At 41.9% G+C, this 18,236-nt stretch overlaps 1 protein-coding gene across 26 annotated transcripts in view; it reads right to left on the bottom strand.

The window, feature by feature from the left end:
- CACNA1D (calcium voltage-gated channel subunit alpha1 D) overlaps positions 1-18,236 on the bottom strand; it is a 190,365-nt gene that overhangs the window by 120,314 nt on the left and 51,815 nt on the right. For 25 of the 26 annotated variants that reach the window (XM_028719053.2, XM_028719033.2, XM_077924918.1 and 22 more), the window contains exons 4-5: positions 3,970-4,109; positions 2,068-2,210 (exon numbers count right to left, since the gene is read on the bottom strand). In XM_028719053.2, the coding sequence (XP_028574886.2) occupies positions 2,068-2,210; positions 3,970-4,109 (283 nt within the window). Of the gene's footprint in view, positions 1-2,067; positions 2,211-2,579; positions 2,702-3,969; positions 4,110-18,236 lie in introns of those variants that run through there. The other variant, XM_028719054.2, reaches the window with a different exon arrangement.

Genomic DNA, 18,236 nt, shown 5'->3' with positions numbered 1-18,236 from the left:
GCAGAATAGCCACTGTAGTGCCCACCAAAAGTACAGTGCACTGCACGGCGCTGCTGGCACTGTCCTCCCCTGGGTAGCCACTGCAAGGTTCTGAAAGAGGAGAGGCAGGATAGGGCCAGGTGATGGATCTGAAGACAGCACATTTCATCAAGAGGATTACACTCCAGGCCACTCTGCTATGCCAGATTCAGGCTGGCACTGCCAAAAAGTAAGATTAGCTTCCTGAACGCACCTTTAACCCTGGGTGGCACAAGCAGCAGAGTCTTGGTTGAAAATGTGGATCTGAATCATTCATTTCCACCCCACTGCTTCCAGCTAGGGCTTCGCATTGCTCTCTTAAAGAATACTTGGTCAAAGAGAGTATTGCTAGTGTCAAAAAGTACAGTCAAAAAGTACCAGCATAATTTTTAATAAGTGTATGTACTAAGTGAAGATGCCCTTGAGAACAGCAAAACAAGCTTTTTTTAAAAAAAACACACACACACATTCTAATTCTCTTGTCACTCAAAAAAAAAAAAAAAGAGAAGGAAGGTCAGCTCTTGCTTGTATCGAGAGAAACGCATGTACAAAATTAGAGATATCAATCTGTTGGCAGTGAGAGTTTTGCATCTGACCAAAAGGCTTTCTCCCCACTCATGGCATCTTTCCTACAATAGCTTGATCCTCCATTGAAGTAATTTTGCTAAATCTGTACCAATTACCATCATTTCCATGGCAACAGATTATGGTCTAATAAACACAGCATTATGACCTTGCTTCTGGATCAAATGTTAAAAGCAAGAGATGAGAGGGAGAGAGGTTTCATTCAATCCAAAACAACCTCAAAAAAAGAGACAGCAATGAATGGCAATGAAACAGAAAGGATTATATGCAAATCCACATGTCATTTGTGTTGGACTTGCTTGTTTTAGTAGTTCTTCCAGTTTTAGCAGCCCAGCTTTCATTTCCCAGAGCCAGGTTTCCCAAAGTAGTTGATATTTACCTCCCTGGCACTCTGCATCAGGTGAATAAATCTCTATGGTTCTTTGAATTTTCTGACACATTAGTATTCTTTTTTATGTTTATTGTTTGAAAATTTGATAATAACACACATTTTGAAAAGGGCCTGGGGAAAAAATGTTTATGAGGTATAATGCAAAACAATAATAATAATTAAGAACTATGACTCTCAGGAATGTACAAAAGGCAATTGAGGAAGGAATGTCTGTCTTGAATAAGGTGATTCTACAACACAACAGTATTCTCAGATCATCCTGTTTATAGGTATATAGGTGCTATATCTTGACTTAATTTCATTTGCATTCCTAAGAATTTGGGTTGGGGGTCAGTGGCAACTTCATAAGCTTATCAAGGAGTCAATGAAGTCAAAAGTTTGGGAAAGTGTGATCTAGAGCAAATGTTTGCACAATATTTCCCTGAGGGCTCCTCCAAAGCTTATTACATGGACTCTTTAAACATTAAAAGAAACTTCCTAATGTCAGGAGCTGTTCAACAGTGGACCAGACTACCTCAAGAGGAGCTGGGCTCTCATTCACTGGAGGTATTTAAGTAAAGGCCTAAGGTCCAAACTAGATGTGAAACATGCCTATTGACACCAAAAATAGTAGCCACATATCTAGTTCTCCCTATCCCTTCAGCATGGTCTAGTAGAATTTACCATATCCTCATGTCATAGCTTGTTTCCACACATCCTAGCAGTAGGAGGAAAACAGAAAATAATCTGAGGTCAGGAACAAGTAGGTTCTACAAGGCCTTACGGAAGGGAATTATACATGGGACTGCCATTTTCAGAGACAGCTGCGTTTTTACTGTAGCATCTAGTTTGGCATTTATTTGATAGGATCAGTCCACAAAATCAATTCCTTTACCTGCTTAGTGAACGTTTATCATAGTCACACATACCATCCCGAAACTTTAGTAAACTATTTTGAGTGACATCTCAAAATAGACATTATCAAATTAATCGATAAGGAAGGCAACATCTACTATGTAGTTTCATAGACATGGGGGATCTCATCTCTTCAAGTAAACAATTGCAAGAAAATAAATAAATAGATAATGACTCACTGGGCACTCCTGATACAAGCCGGAGGGGTCGCAACACACGAAAGGCTCTTAGGGCTTTTACATCAAAACCACCTGATTTCCCACTAGAATGGGCACCGTCTTCTTCTTCTTTGGTTAATTGTTCCAAAATTACACTAAACAATCTGGTAAACAAGAAATAAGAGATTTTATCATCTTTGATTTTGCAAGAAACCCAAAGTTGTTGTGCCCCCCCCCCCCCCGGAAAATACACCGATAAACTCCTGAATTATACAGCTGTCAATGTGAGGGGTTTGTGTTTTAAATTATAAAGGAGCAATGATACAATGGTAAAAAGCTTCTGTTGCGGTTTGATAGACTGCTCAGGGTGACTCACATGCTCCACACAGGAGAGCTTTCAACACATACAAATAAGACATCAGATTTCACACCATTCCTTTCTTTATTTCCAGGAAGAAACTTGTTTGTGGGCTTGTGCCACAAAATATTTCACATAGCTTTATGTGCATCTTTCTTATTTAACTATTGCTCACCTCCTGTGATGTCAATGGCCTGCACAGATGCTGAAAACTTGAACTGTTCTACTTTGCTGGATGACAGGTTCAACTCGTGTACCATTTGGGGGTGGGGGGTGTTTCAACAGTTTCCACACAAAAGAGTAATTCAAATCATATTACTTGGAATTCAGCTTGATATTTCTAGTTCTACATTTCTGCAGCATGTTCATTGTCTGTCATTGCACTATTTTAGTCTAGTTCTCCCTGTTTTGCCCCTTCTGGTTAAACATTCCCAGATTAAGACTGCCAAATAACAAATATTGGGCCTATTGAGCAGGCTGATGAAGAATACTGAGGTAATTAATTTCTGTCCAACAATGATTGAGTCTGACATCTTCACATGGCTCTTATCAAAGTGAACAAACTCGGGGGGAATTCTGAGAGCTTTTTTATGCTTTTCTATGGCTAAGATCACATTTTCCCCACAATAAAATGCTTTGTTTCTTTAAAGAAACATTTGTGCACAAACTCTTCAGTTAGCATAAGGACCCCAAATACAATACCCACCTGCCCCACTTTACAGAGAAGAGTGTTCTAACTGAAGGGCTGTCAGAAGACAGGCCTCTATTTAAAGGTATCCTCTGTTTTAAGAACAGTCAATTCAGGTGTGGTTTAAAGGTAAAGAGTCACAAGAAAGGAGAGCAGAAAGGCTTTGAAGTTGCCCATCAACAGTTAGTGCCTACCAGGTGCTAATAAGGCATGTAGGTCACCTAGTCATAGCGTTCCCCCACTATAGTGATATTGCATTTCTACTTAAATTATGAAGGTTATTTTCAAAATGGCAGATATACATATAAAACGGCATGTGAATATTTTATGCAAATCTGTCTCCTCTTTTTGACACTGTGTAACTTGACATCCTAGACCCAAAAGAACTCAAAACAATGAAGCACAGTCGTAATACAGTAAAAAATGAGAACAGTGAAACCACTATAAAAACAAAGTTTACAAAAAACCCTACCCATAGATAACAAAGTTCAAGCTCTTGTGCTGATTGTACCTCACGGTACACACACATGATTCTCTGCAGAAACATTACTTCTGTATAGGGAAAAATTAGCATATTAAGGAGCCCTAAACTTATTAAATTTTCTGGCTGCTGACTCAGTGGGAATGCAACAGCTTATTGGAATACAACAAGAGCTTACTGTATAAACATCACATTTCCAGGGAGTGCGGGGTGGGGAGTGTATGTGAGCAGAGCTATCAAGCATTTGACAACCATGTTGAAGTCTAGGAAAAGTGAAGAAGATTATTTATGATGTCACTAGTGTAGAAACAGGCATACATACAAAACGAGGCAACGTTTTCAAGCATTTTAATATATTGAAACTTTATATATTGAAACGTTAAAAATCAGACTTACCCTACAATTACTATTACAAAATCCAGTAAATTCCATCCATTTCTAACATATGCATTGGGATGTAATAATAATCCATATGCTATAATCTTCAAAAATGTTTCAACTGTAAAAATTATCAGGAAGGCATATTCTACTTGTTCCTGTAAAAGAAATGAATTAAAATGGCAATCATTAATAGGAAACCAAAGTTTTATTTTGTTTATTTAAAACATTTATGGACTGCATCTCCAGAATGCTTGATGCATGTTAACAATGAATAATAACCAATGCAATAATATCCATGTAAATTTATATCACTATTTACTAGTCAGAGGACCAAACACAATGCTCAGCAACATAAATCCATACACATATATTAATAAACTTAAGAGGAATTTTTAAGTAAATGGTTAATCCATTTAAATATAGTAGAACACACATTCTAACACAGCTCGTGCAAGTTAAAAAGGTAAAGGTAAAGGTAACCTTTAGGTCCAGTCATGGACCATTAGGTCCAGTCATGGACGACTCTGGGGTTGTGGCGCTCATCTCGCTTTATTGACCGAGGGAGCCGGCGTACAGCTTCCGGGTCATGTGGCCAGCATGACTAAGCCGCTTCTGGCGAACCAGAGCAGCGCACGGAAACGCCGTTTACCTTCCCACTGGAGGGGTTCCTATTTATCTACTTGCACTTTGATGTGCTTTTGAACTGCTAGGTGGGCAGGAGCTGGGACCAAACGACGGGAGCGCACCCCGTCACAGGGATCCGAACTGCCGACTTTCTGATCGGCAAGCCCTAGGCTCCATGGTTTAGACCACAGCGCCACCCGCATCCCTAGTGCAAGTTATTTTCTTTCTAATCCAGTCAGCATGGCCCCCTGCTTGGCAGGGGGTTGGACTCGATGGCCCTTGTGGTCTCTTCCAACTCTATGACTCTATGATTCTATGATTCTATGATTCTATGATTCTAGGTCAGGAGGGATTATGGGAACTGTAGTCCAACAACCATGAGAAGGCCACAGGTTCCCCTGCTTGCTGTTGTAGATAGTTTGTGAAGACACAGCCCTGTATTAAAACATGATTTGGGGATAAACAAGTGCTGTGATGGGGCATACGAACAACACTGCCAACACAACACCACAAAGCCTGATATCAAGCCAGCACGGCAACACTGTAATGACAGTGTAGGAAATTGATACCTCAACACAAATATTACAAAACGCATGCAAGATATTTATTTTCATTTAATTAAGGTAAAGGGTAAAGGTACCCCTGCCCGTACGGGCCAGTCTTGACAGACTCTAGGGTTGTGCGCCCATCTCACTTAAGAGGCCGGGGGCCAGCGCTGTCCGCAGACACTTCCGGGTCACGTGGCCAGCGTGACAAGCTGCATCTGGCGAGCCAGCGCAGCACACGGAACGCCGTTTACCTTCCCGCTAGTAAGCGGTCCCTATTTATCTACTTGCACCCAAGGGTGCTTTCGAACTGCTAGGTTGGCAGGCGCTGGGACCGAGCGACGGGAGCGCACCCCGCCGCGGGGATTCGAACCGCCAACCTTTCGATCGGCAAGTCCTAGGCGCTGAGGCTTTTACCCACAGCGCCACCCGCGTCCCTTTTCATTTAATTAAATTAACATTTTTCTGCGCTCTGGTCCAGTAACAGAAGTCTCCCCAGCAACAATGGCTTCTATTTACATTTCACTGGCAAAGGACACTGAACTGAAATCCTGGCATCAACTGAACTCTAAGCACAAATTAATTTGAGTAGAATTACTGAATAGAATAGCGACTAGGCAAGTGAATGATTACAACTCATTACACCAACATTGCCCCATCCTAAAACCCTCAGTTTCACATGGGGAGTTGTTGATTTGAAAAAAAATGGCATGAAACATCACAGCCCATATAAAAAAATTAGCTCAATAGTGGCAGCATAGAAGAAAAAAAACTAGACCATTCATTTTCTCTCTCCCTCTCTCTGTGAAATCCTACATTTTTAAAAGGGATTTTCACCTGAAAATGTTCCTTATATCAAGTGTGGCATGCTACAGGCAACTTGTAAGACCCATAGCATCTCCATTAAGCATTTTGAACTAGCTCTCATTTGGTCCACAAGACACAGACTGTCAAACCACTCACTCTTCCAGTCAGGAACATCTGCTCCTTACCTTAATCTACCTTCCCACTGCCCAACAATACTTGAATACCATTGCTGTAACAGTCCATTTAGGTGAAAGATTTGGAACAGGGTCACGATGTTTCTTGGTAGCACTTGGTACATGCATGTATGTTTTGCCCCACAGAGTATAAGCAACATGAGAAGGAGACCTTTAGTTGAGAAAGCAGTGCAACAGACCCATCCTCCAGCTGGGATTGAGGATCATCCAGTCTAATAGAATGATTAGCAACTACATTGGTTTTATTAATTATTTTTTACTTGTAAATTGCCCTGTTTACTTTTATTTGGCGCTATATAAATAGTTTAAATTGTGTGTATTTAATTGTGGGCCAATCTAGGGTGCAGCATCAGGAGAAGCAATTGCATGTTCAGAGCAATGAAACATTGGGGGAAACAGTCCCCTAGGGCTATTTATGTTTGCTCTCTCTACCTCAACCTAATTCTTCTGCCAGTATAAAAATAAAGGCTGTGTTGGGGGAGCAGGATGCTGTCTCAAATTTCCAGGAGGTGCAAGATTACAGGGATGCAAGGCACTTACGCAGGATTTGTGTTTCCTTTGGAAATGAGGCACAGTGCAGACTGTGGTGTCTTTAGGATATAAGGTATATTTACACACACATACGGTAGCTACAGCCTTGGATTCAAGAAGAAATCAGCCATGGTTTCTCTCTGCCTTTCCAGACTGCAGCCTTTTTGCATCCAGCTTCTGGTTCACACAACTCTTTGCCTCTAACCTCTCTACTCTAAACACTGGCTTTATCTGCTGAGGGAGCCCCACCCATTCAATTGCTGTCTCCCACCCTTGTTCCTTTGTTTGCTTACTGGCCCATCACTAAGGAGATCAACTCAACAGAGGAAGCTAGTCTGGCTTAACTAGCGTTTAACACTTGCTGGATCCAAGAATTTAGAAAGGTCTAGCACCCTCAAATTCATAACAATACTGAGGAAACTATGTCATAAATTACATATGAATTAGAAGTGGTTAATTGCTTGGTATAGCACTTGTGTCATATGACATTTTCAGAAACACAATACTTTTCAGCAGAAGTGGTTCACACCATCAGCTATGAATAATGACATCACGAAGGCACCTGTGTCTCCTCAACACAAAGAGCAATATTTCATCTCTACTACCAAACATTCGAGCTCCAGGGCCACAAAGAGGCGACCAATATTGCCCCAATCAAATATTTTCAGCGGGCAGGAAAGCTCTAGGAATTCAGCACATGCTACCAACAAATTAGTATATTAGAAGTTCTTGAGGCCTTACAGAACACACACCAGCTTTTTTTGATCCCCCAGAGTTCCTGTAACAATCCAAAAGAAGAGACGCCACTGACCCTAATCTATGGACTAAATATTGTTATTCTAGTGCCTATATACTGCTATTTAATAATTTGTCAGAAGATATTAAAACCTCATTTTCATAGCAGAGGGATGGGCTTGCTTCCTTCTTATAAGCAAATCAGCTTAGCAGAAACTGAGTCCTCAGTAAGAAATCTTTTCCCCCCAGGCAGATGGTGCACATTAGTCATCATTTATCTTTGTATTTTCAAAATCTTCAAAGAAAATATGCAAAGCTGTGACTACATGAAGTAAGCACTGAAAGTGTGCTAAGAAGTTTCACAAAAATGGTTTTGAAATAAAATATGGATAGCTTGCAAAAAAATATTTAAATTATAATGTTATACATTAAGGGTCCTCTCCCTCTAAATTTATCTGCTGCAAGGACATCTTAGAGCTGGATTAATTTGCTACCTTTTTTAAGTTCAACAACTTCATTCATAAAGTACTAATTTTCCAAATCCATGAATGAAGATGGGAAATCCTTAAGAGGAGTAATTCGTCTAAGGGAAAAAGTCAACCTCCTAAACTTTCTTATCCCAATGGGTGCAAAAGAGTATGCATGAGAATGTGTTTGTGGTATATTTTATTTTTATGATTAATATTTTTAAAAACCCGTGGGTTTAAAGCAGACCAGTGAGGCTCAACAAGGTATAGCAATACTGGAATTGTCTACAATTGCAATGATTAAACAGTTACATCACCTATCACTTAATGTTTAAGTCAGTGGTGTGTGCTGGATTTGCACGCAATATTCCTTCTTGCAAAATATTCTCGCAATTACTTGGATAAATTGGATAACTCGCTCTTCTGGGTGGTACAAGCATTCCACCCAGGGCCAGGCAGGGTAGTGATAAGCCTATCTGTGGTCTGCTGTGACCAATTTGCAAAACATTTCCATCTGCTCTGACGGATATTAAGCAGAGGGACATTTCTGCGCAATTATTACTGAATTTGTCACTGTGTATCAGAACAAAAGGCATATTAACTGGCAATCTACTCACTTTTGACAAATGAGACAACCTGCCTATGAATTTCTGCTGTCAAAGGACAGTTTGAAGTTGTTTGTTCTAAAATGGCTCTCATCCTGAGTTGTATAATTATTATACTTGTTCACTGTTTTAAAAATTACTAAATGCTTTGCTTAAAATTTCACCTAATCCAGGTGTTTGTTTAATACCTTTTATAAAAATGCTGTGTTTCTTAATAAAAAAATCACTGTGTTCAGATGATTGTATAGTGATTAAAAATATATTTGTAAATTGCTGTAACCCACCCGGGGAGGAGAATGGGTACAAAATAACAACATCAAGAAGAAGAAAACGACAGCAGACATCAGAACTTGAGAAGAACCTTTCGAATCAGCCCAATGGCCCAACAGTATTTCCTGAACAAATTCCTACACAACCTTAAATCTATTTCCAATTTTAAGAAATATTCTCCCCCAAGTAATAATTCATAAAATCACTGTATCACATTACCTCAGGAAGAATAAAAGTTGTGGGTTATACCTGGCCTTTTGCCCTGGCCTATGTAGCCCTATAGGGGATGCGGGTGGCGCTGTGGGTAAAAGCCTCAGCGCCTAGGGCTTGCCGATTGAAAGGTCGGCGGTTCGAATCCCCGCAGCGGGGTGCGCTCCCGCTGCTCGGTCCCAGCGCCTGACAACCTAGCAGTTCGAAAGCACCTCCGAGTGCAAGTAGATAAATAGGGACCGCTTACTAGCGGGAAGGTAAACGGCGTTTCCGTGTGCGGCTCTGGCTCGCCAGAGCAGCGATGTCACGCTGGCCACGTGACCCGGAAGTGTCTCCGGACAGCGCTGGCCCCCGGCCTCTTGAGTGAGATGGGCGCACAACCCTAGAGTCTGGCAAGACTGGCCCGTACGGGCAGGGGTACCTTTACCTTTATGTAGCCCTATGCTATATGATATTGCAACTCACCCACAAGCCACTCTCTTCAGGGAAAGTGGAAATCTTTCTAATGCACAGGCAAGCTGCACGACTAAGTTACAAAACTGGCTGCCATTTTGAAATTACAAATAGCTCTCTACTTGAGCTTCATAGGGTGCCCCTTAATATGTACCAAGCTTTGAGCTTTTATCATAGTATTGCAACTTCTTTTTTTTGTTGTTGTTGTTAAACCGGTGTTAATAACATAAAAAGAGCCTGCTAGATCAGGCCAAGTGCTAACCAGCATCCAGCTTACTGTGCAAAATTCCTCAGATGAAAATCCTCAACTCCCCATTTTTGTCCCCCTGCCCCGCAGAGCATTTCCACCATCACTACACCAACTAGACATAGCAACCACACCCTTCACCGCCCTGAGAAAACCCCTTAATCACAATTTTATTTTTATTCTTCAGTAGATTTACAAAAACAAAAAAATCATACACACACCAATAAATAAATTTGAGAAAGGGGCAAGATGAAACATGGATACACAAAGGATTTTTTTATAAAAGAAATCCTTACACTCCATTCCCCCTTTCTTCCTGCCAACAGCATTCCTGTCCTCTGCCTGCACCTCGGAGCCAACGCGTCCTTGGTGGCAGCGGCCTCTCCTCCTCACCGCCCATTCCTCAGCAGCCGCTGCAAGATGCCCAAGGGAGGAGGCTGGCAGTAGTGGCCATGGAGAGGCAATGGGATGCTCTCCTCCAGCTGCCACTGCTGCCGCTTCTCAGGACAAGTGCCAACTCATCCTCCTCTCTGAGCTCAGCAGCAGTGGTACTGGTGGGTGAAATAAGGACATTCCAGGACCAAATCAGAAGCTGGGGTGGGTTTTGTAATTCTGGGACTGTCCCTGGAATATAGGGGCACTTGGGGGAGGGGGTATGCATCCTGATATCCAGGATGCCTGCTGGAAATCAGCAAGCAGGCCCTCAGCATAAGAGCATTTTCTCCTCCTGCTGCTTCCAGCAACTGGTATTCAGAAACCTACTGTCTGTGACCATGGAGGCAGAACACTGTACTATCGCAGGTGGGGAGCTAGAGGCTTTCCAGAACAGAAACAGAGAGTGTGCCCTGCTTTAGTGAGACATGTTAAGTGTGCCATGTATTGTGATGCATGTTTAAAAGTTGAAAGAAAGATGTAAGGTCACCACCAACCCCTTCTCAAGGAGTTTTACCACACATTGTGCTTTCTATATCCAAGGTATCCTCAGTTTTAATTTATGAAAGTATGAGTTTAGAAATATAAATATATTACCACTGTAAAAACGGTTATTTTCCTTGTCCTTTTATTATATAATCTTTTGAAAGCTGACTCGATGTTACTTGGTATGCATGCTCTAAAGAGAATGGAGTCCTCCGTTTTCATTCTGTAAGGTGTTGGCAGTTCTACAAAGGTTATTTTTAAAGATGCAGGGAGTTTACAACTTCCTGTAATAGGATTTGGCATCAGAATACAATAGGTTTATATGAAGCTTTAGTAGAGGCAGTGGAAAGAGACAGCACTAACCCTACTTAATATGGATTTGTTTAGCTATACATCGAAGAAAGAAAAGATACAGGTTTTGTAGTACAGTACTTATCTTTGCGGCATTTTGGCTTCACTGTTTATGATATGTGTGTGCACCACTTCCTTTTAATAGTGAACAGAGCTTGGAAGTGTTGAAATGATTTTATCTTTAAAAAGGGGGGGGGGAGAGCCACAGTGAAACAAGGAAGGTATCAGCATTCTATGTGAAGGGGTCCAAATTTTTCAGATATACAAAAACTAATGTAGGGTGGGGAAACTAAAGGACAACTCCCTCCCCCGCCCAAAAAACCCCCAGCCCAATGAGAACAGTGTTCAGTAGCCACAGAATGCCATGGGTTTGTTCCGGAGAAGGAACAGAAAAACAAGGGGAAAGGGGTGAGAGAAACAATGAGCAGTGAAGAAAGATCTAGAAATATGGTCAAGGTTGAGACTTTCCTTGTTAGGCCGAATTGCTGTCATCAAGATGAATGTATTGCCTAGAATGTTGTTTTTATTCCAGACACTCCAGATCCTGGACAAAATGGACTGTTTCAAGAGGTGGCAAAAAGACATATCAAAATTTGTCTGGCAGGGCAAAAAGCCCAGAATAAACTTTAAGATCTTAACTGATGCAAAAGATAGAGGGGGGTTTGCCCTGCCGGACCTGAGACTTTATTATGAATCGGCAGCGTTCTGCTGGCTGAAACAATGGCTGCTTCTTGAGAACACAGACATTTTGGATCTGGAAGGGTATGACAATAGATTTGGTTGGCATGCATATATATGGTACGACAAGGTAAAAATACATAAAGGTTTTAAAAACCATATTGTCAGGAAAGCACTATACAATGTTTGGATAAGATATAAAGATCTATTGGAAAGTAAAACTCCCAGGTGGCTATCACCAATGGAAGCTAAAGAGACAAAAAAACTTAATATGGAGTCCAAATGGCCAAAATATTGTGAAATCTTAGAGCAAGATGGTGAAAGGGTTAAATTACAGAGTTATGACAAATTAAAGTCTAAAGTACGAGATTGGTTGCACTACCTTCAGATAAACGAGGTATTCAAACAGGACAGGAAAATAGGTTTTCAGATGGAGAGGTCGAAATTAGAAACAGAATTGTTAGAACCCAATACTAAGAACTTGTCAAGAATGTATAATTTGCTGCTGAAATGGAATACACAAGATGAAACAGTAAAATCAGCTATGATCAAATGGGCACAAGACATAGGTCATGACATTATGTTTGATGACTGGGAAAGGTTATGGAATGTTGGTGTTAGATTTACGGCTTGCAATGCTTTGAGAGAAAACATAATGAAAATGATCTATAGGTGGTATATGACCCCAGTCAAACTTGCAAAAATTTACCATTTGCCCAATAATAAATGTTGGAAATGTAATGAGACTGAAGGTACTTTCTATCACCTTTGGTGGACCTGCCCGAAGATTAAAGCCTACTGGGAAATGATCTATAATGAAATTAAAAAGGTCCTTAAATGGACATTTTCTAAAAAACCAGAGGCTTTTCTCCTGGGCATGGTGGGCCAATTGGTGCCAAGGAAGGATAGAACTTTTTTCATGTATGCTACCACAGCAGCAAGAATTCTTCTGGCAAAGTATTGGAAGATGCAGCAGCTACCCACTCTGGAAGAATGGCAAGCGAAGGTGATCGACTACATGGGAATGGCAGAGATGACCGGCAGAATCCGTGACCAGGGGAGTGAGACAGTGGAAGAAGATTGGAAGAAATTTAAAATATACCTTAAAAATTGTTGTAACATTGAGGAGTGCTGAGATGCTATGGTCTTAAGAAACATAGAATTGCAGCTGTAAATCATAAATTTAAGGGAATTATAATGAAGATGAGTTAATTAATTAAATGGAGGGTTGCTGTCAAAAGGGGAAAATAAGGATGCAGAAAAAGGGAGGTATGGGGAAGTCCGGGAAATAAGGTGAAGGAAAATGAGTTTATGAAATTATACATGTTTATTTATTTGTTTGTATGTTTTGTTTTGTTTTATTGTTTGTTTTTATTACATGATTGGAAAATTAATAAAAATTATTTAAAAAAAAAAAAAGAGAGAAACAATGAGCATTCCCTGCTGCAACATTTTGTTGCAGGTCCCAGATCCCATCCCACATGGGTGTCCAGGCCCACCAACTGCGGATAACACTTTATGCATCCGAAGAAATGGGTTCCAGTATACAAAACCTTTTCTCACAATATATATGTTCGTTCTTGAGGAACTAGACATCAAGAAGCTTAGTTTGGTCAGAATCAAGTATAAACTCCCAGAACTAACATTAAATACATTACATCTGGTAAATGAGCCACCATAGCCACATATGGATGATTATCTATACAGTGGTACCTCGGTGTCAGGGAACTGACATCAGAGCGAGAAGCGGAGGCAGGGCTCCCGAGCGATGCCGGAGAGGGGACCAGCAGGGGGGAAGGAATTCAGGGTAACACCAATAGAGAAGAGAGGGAGATGAGGAATTGGAGACAGGGCTCCAAGACCCTTCACCCGAAACTAGTGGAGAGAGCGCTGGCACGCCCCTGCCTCCCCCTTACTTGCGCAGACGCGTTCCGCGCAGGGAACATAGGAGGAGACTCGGGATCAAACAGCTTTTATGCTGGAAGAGGTTCAAGAAACGCCCACTGACGGATTCTGCAAGTGAATAACAGGTCACGGAGGGCGAGCTCTGACCCTAAGCATGGTTGGGCAAGCAAGCTAACTACATCTAAGGCCATTTACGCACAAGTAATCCCTCACAACCATTATACTCGGGTTAAGTACTTAATTCACTCTGGAGGTCTGTTCTTAACCTGAAACTGTTCTTAATCTGAAGCACCACTTTAGCTAATGGGGGCCTCCTGCTGCTGCCGTGCCGCCAGAGCACGATTTCTGTTCTCATCCTGAAGCAAAGTTCTTAACCTGAAGCACTATTTCTGGGTTAGCGGAGTCTATAACCTGAAGCGTATGTAACCTGAAGCGTATGTAACCCGAGGTACCACTGTATAACAAAAATAAAGTTGGCTTTTCCACTTCCTGCAGAGACAATCAATGATCAATTCCTTTCCCTGTTAGAACAACTGACACCTTAGAATGAATCGCTGGTATCCCATACAAATATCTTAATACATAAGACTGGGATAGTTAAACAAAGAGAACATGATTTATATTGTGCAAGCTGCTCCTTTTCTATTAATTTTTTTTACTGCTGTTAGCCCATATAAATATAACTAATCACTACACATCACAATTCTCCAGATGCGCCAAAAGCATAAAATAAAATAGAAATCACCCAGAGTGAACTCAGACTTTAGTCAGTTGTGGTTGTGTGTGTGTTTTTTTAAAAAAAGCTTTCCTTTCTGTTTTTGCTCACTACAAATCTTATTTTGAGAAATACCTTAAGGGCTCAATCTGCAAGGTACTGAGAATCTCCCCAATAGCACTGACTGTTAACAGATAACTCTGAGTGCTTTGTAGGATTTACTTACTTAAAGAACAACAAAATGCATTAATTAAAGCTGCTTCTTTTTGCTTACTGCTTTTCTTTTCAAAATTAGGATATGCTGAAGGCTGTGTTTTACTTGCATTCCAATGGAATACTTAGCACAGCATGAAATAGATGGCATCTCCTTTGTAGCAGAAGTGAAAGGTTGACTTCTGCCTTGGGCATCCTTTATTCTCCACTGAAAGCTTCAAGCTAGAAACTGAAGCATAACAATTGGACCTGCAGTGAAAAGTAGTGACATTCTAACAACTGTTTCCTCCAAATGATAAATGTTGTGATAAAAGCTGTTTAGAATTAAACAGCTATGTAATTAATAGATAAATTAGGAAACACTGAAGGAAGCACCAAGAAATGCTCCACAAGGATATGGCCTGACCTCCAGGGGGAGAGTTCTTCAGAGATGCTCAGAGCTATGCCGGTGGTAGGCACAGCTGCTGACAGGGATACTATGAAAGACAGAATGTATAATGAGAGAGAGCTTGACTTGACTTTTATTTGGTTCATTTTGATGGAACCTTGTGCCTTATTGTGGTATCAGCTCCCACTTAACCATCAGCAACACAGAATGCAAAATCCAACCTCCTGACCTCAAAGACTGCCAGAAGGCAAGTATTGATAAGCCACCAGTGACACTGGGGGAAACTCCCAAACCAGTAACTATCAGTCCCTCCAGAGAACATTAGTAATACAAAACTCATGTACGCCAAATTCAGAAATTTGCACCAAGCATCCCACATACACAGGATGACAATCTTTAGGCATATCTGGCAGGAAAGTTATCAACTCTTGCTTCACGAGAAACTTTTATTTTCCCCTTCCACATCATCCCTTTCATTCCCATTTTACACACAGAATTATGAGATCCAAAATCTCATTTAAGGTTGAGGTTTTGCATGGGCTAATCAGCACAGCATGGTTCCAAGTATCATCACTTTTAGATAACAACAATTAGCACTCCATAGCTATCACACCGGAGGGACGCGGGTGGCGCTGTGGGTAAAAGCCTCAGCGCCTAGGGCTTGCCGATCGAAAGGTCGGCGGTTCGAATCCCCGCGGCGGGGTGCGCTCCCGTTGCTCGGTCCCAGCGCCTGCCAACCTAGCAGTTCGAAAGCACCCCCCGCGTGCAAGTAGATAAATAGGGACCGCTTTCTAGCGGGAAGGTAAACGGCGTTTCCGTGTGCGGCTCTGGCTCGCCAGAGCAGCGATGTCACGCTGGCCACGTGACCCGAAAGTGTCTTCGGACAGCGCTGGCCCCCCCAGCCTATAGAGTGAGATGGGCGCACCAACCCCAGAGTCTGTCAAGACTGGCCCGTATGGGCAGGGGTACCTTTACCTTTACTAGCTATCACACCTAGCGATTTGTAAGATCACTATTGTATGGTTGCCTGTTGGTTTGGAAGGTGAAGGCATAACTCCACAGGCATAGAAATTCCAATCCTAACCTTGGAGCCTGGTCCCCTTCCATTCATCCAATTGCAGGATCACTCTAACAAGAGATGGTAACAGTATAACTCTCCCCCTATCCCTAGTTGATAACTAACATTATGCTCAGCCACTTTGTTTTCTTGTAGATTAAGGAGCTCCAGGGGTGTATAGAGTGTTAGGGGAGGGGTAGTACCTCTTGTGGGGGACACATTGTGCTCCTCCTGGGGTAGTTTGCCCATCTTTGGTCCCAACCCTGTACTCAGCTCTCAACTGTGGCTCCTAGAAGCTGCCAGCATGCTTTGACTGGCCAGCTAAACCAGGTGAGGGTAGCTGATGGGTCTCAAACCCTCAATGACTTAGGGACTTCCCTTGCATGCAAAAACAGGCTCTGTCAGATTGAGCGAACAAAACCAATAGTGGGTCCGATGGTCAAGAAAGTGGTTTCTTCACATCCTGTAGAGGGAAGTAAGGAGCAGATGGGGCTCATCAACCTGGGAAAGTAGCCCATCTAGGAGAAAGAAAAATCTTAACCCTAAACCTCCACTGCCTTGCAGGATTTGGGGTATCCCCACACAAATCCGGAATGGAGTCCCTCAGATGGTTGAATGGTGCCTTGTACACCTTCTTCCAGCAAGTCTCTTCAGTGCTGCTAACGCAGTGGTTTGACCACCCCCATACTCTGATGCCTCTCAAGACAGATGAATGCCAACAACAAGGTCCTTCATTTCTCTAGATATGGGGACTGTCAATATGTTAGGCACCAGTTATTTGTATGTATGCTCATAAGCCACTCCATATGTGTTACTGCATCTTTAATTTATGAATGCTTGCTTTCTCGTAATTAACAACTTCTTTTTATGTAGCCTTCTGTGAGCGTACACTCTTAAGGGTATTAAGGACTAGATTAAAACAGTGCTTGACTGTTTCTCCAGGCAAAAAAATCTCACCTCTTAAGGGAACATGTCCAATGGATCTTATGTTGGGTGGACACACACTGGTGGTTCCTAACACATGTGCAACAGATCATATGGATGGTTTTACTCCATCCTAGGGAACAGGTCTGGTGCATAGAATGCACTGGATTTATGTGGCCTAGGAAGAACTGGAGGAGGAGCAAAGCAATCACAATCTCCTTTCCAAAAGCTCCTATGTTTGGGGTAAACTATGGTTTGGCATAATTCTACAAGAAATTAAAATCACTGGGCCACCTGATCGAGACTGGGGCTAAGGCAGGATCTGTGTGTAAGAAAGTTAACATTATAGTCCCAATGACACCTCTCCCACCCACAAGCTACTATTTGCATCGGGAAGAAAGTTCCCATTGGCACCAATGGAACCTCCCCTGCCAATTCAAACAGAAGCTTCAGGGGAGAAATTTTTGTCAAGATCACAGCAGGAAGCGAATTAAGCTCCTCCTCTTCACCTATGGCAGTTCCAATCCTAATTAATACAGTTACTGAACGACACAATGTTAAAAACCCTGTGCTTAACACAGTGGCGTAGCGTGGGGGGTGCAGGGGGGGCCGGCCGCACCGGGCGCAACATCTGGGATTAGGGCAAATCCACAGGTTAGGGGGCGCAAATCCACGGGTTAGGGGGCGCAAATCCACGAGTTAGGGGGCGCAAATTACTTGTCTTGCCCCGGGTGCTGACAACCCACGCTACGCCACTGGCTTAACATTACGTGTACCAGTAGTTTGGCTCTAAGAACTGTTGTCAAGTCAGGAGAAGACTGCAAATGGTGAGAACAGCTCTGTACCTCGTATGTGAGATAGTGCAAAGCCAGCCCACATATGAAAAAGAACAACACAGATAAGTTAATGAAAATAACCTGCACATGGGGGGAAAGGAATCTATGCCAGTGTTGAATATCTAAAAACTGGCAGGAACCTATTTTTCAGGATAAACTGGATAAAAACTGGATTACTGAATCAAGTCCTTAATTTGTCCTTCATTCAGAAATGTCAACTAGCAGCTCTGCAATAGCTAGAGAAGTGACAATGTGTAAGATTTTTGTGTAGATGTCGTTAAAAAGAGCTGCACAGCATGCCAAAGAAATCACTGCACGAGTATAAAGGCAGGTTCCAAAAGAACAGCTGAGACTTACGTAAGTGCCTGTTTACTCTTACTTTCTAACAGAACAAAATGGAAGTTATCATCAGGATGTACAACAGTTATAAAGATTTCATGTACAAATACTGTCCAGTTAATATTACATCTGATACCGAAACACTGTGGAATCTTGTTCATCTCAGAAATCTCAGTCAAACAGCCATCTGATAACAGGAGGATAGATTTCTAATAATGTAGTTTATTCCCCAAAGGACCCGTGAGCTAAGAAACTGCAGAATCTAGTAGG

The sequence above is a fragment of the Podarcis muralis genome, chromosome 2 (genome assembly GCF_964188315.1).
Source record: "Podarcis muralis chromosome 2, rPodMur119.hap1.1, whole genome shotgun sequence".
NCBI lineage: Eukaryota > Metazoa > Chordata > Lepidosauria > Squamata > Lacertidae > Podarcis > Podarcis muralis.
The sequence above is the reverse complement of the archived record's forward strand: the minus strand, read 5'-3'. Positions and strand labels throughout refer to the sequence as shown.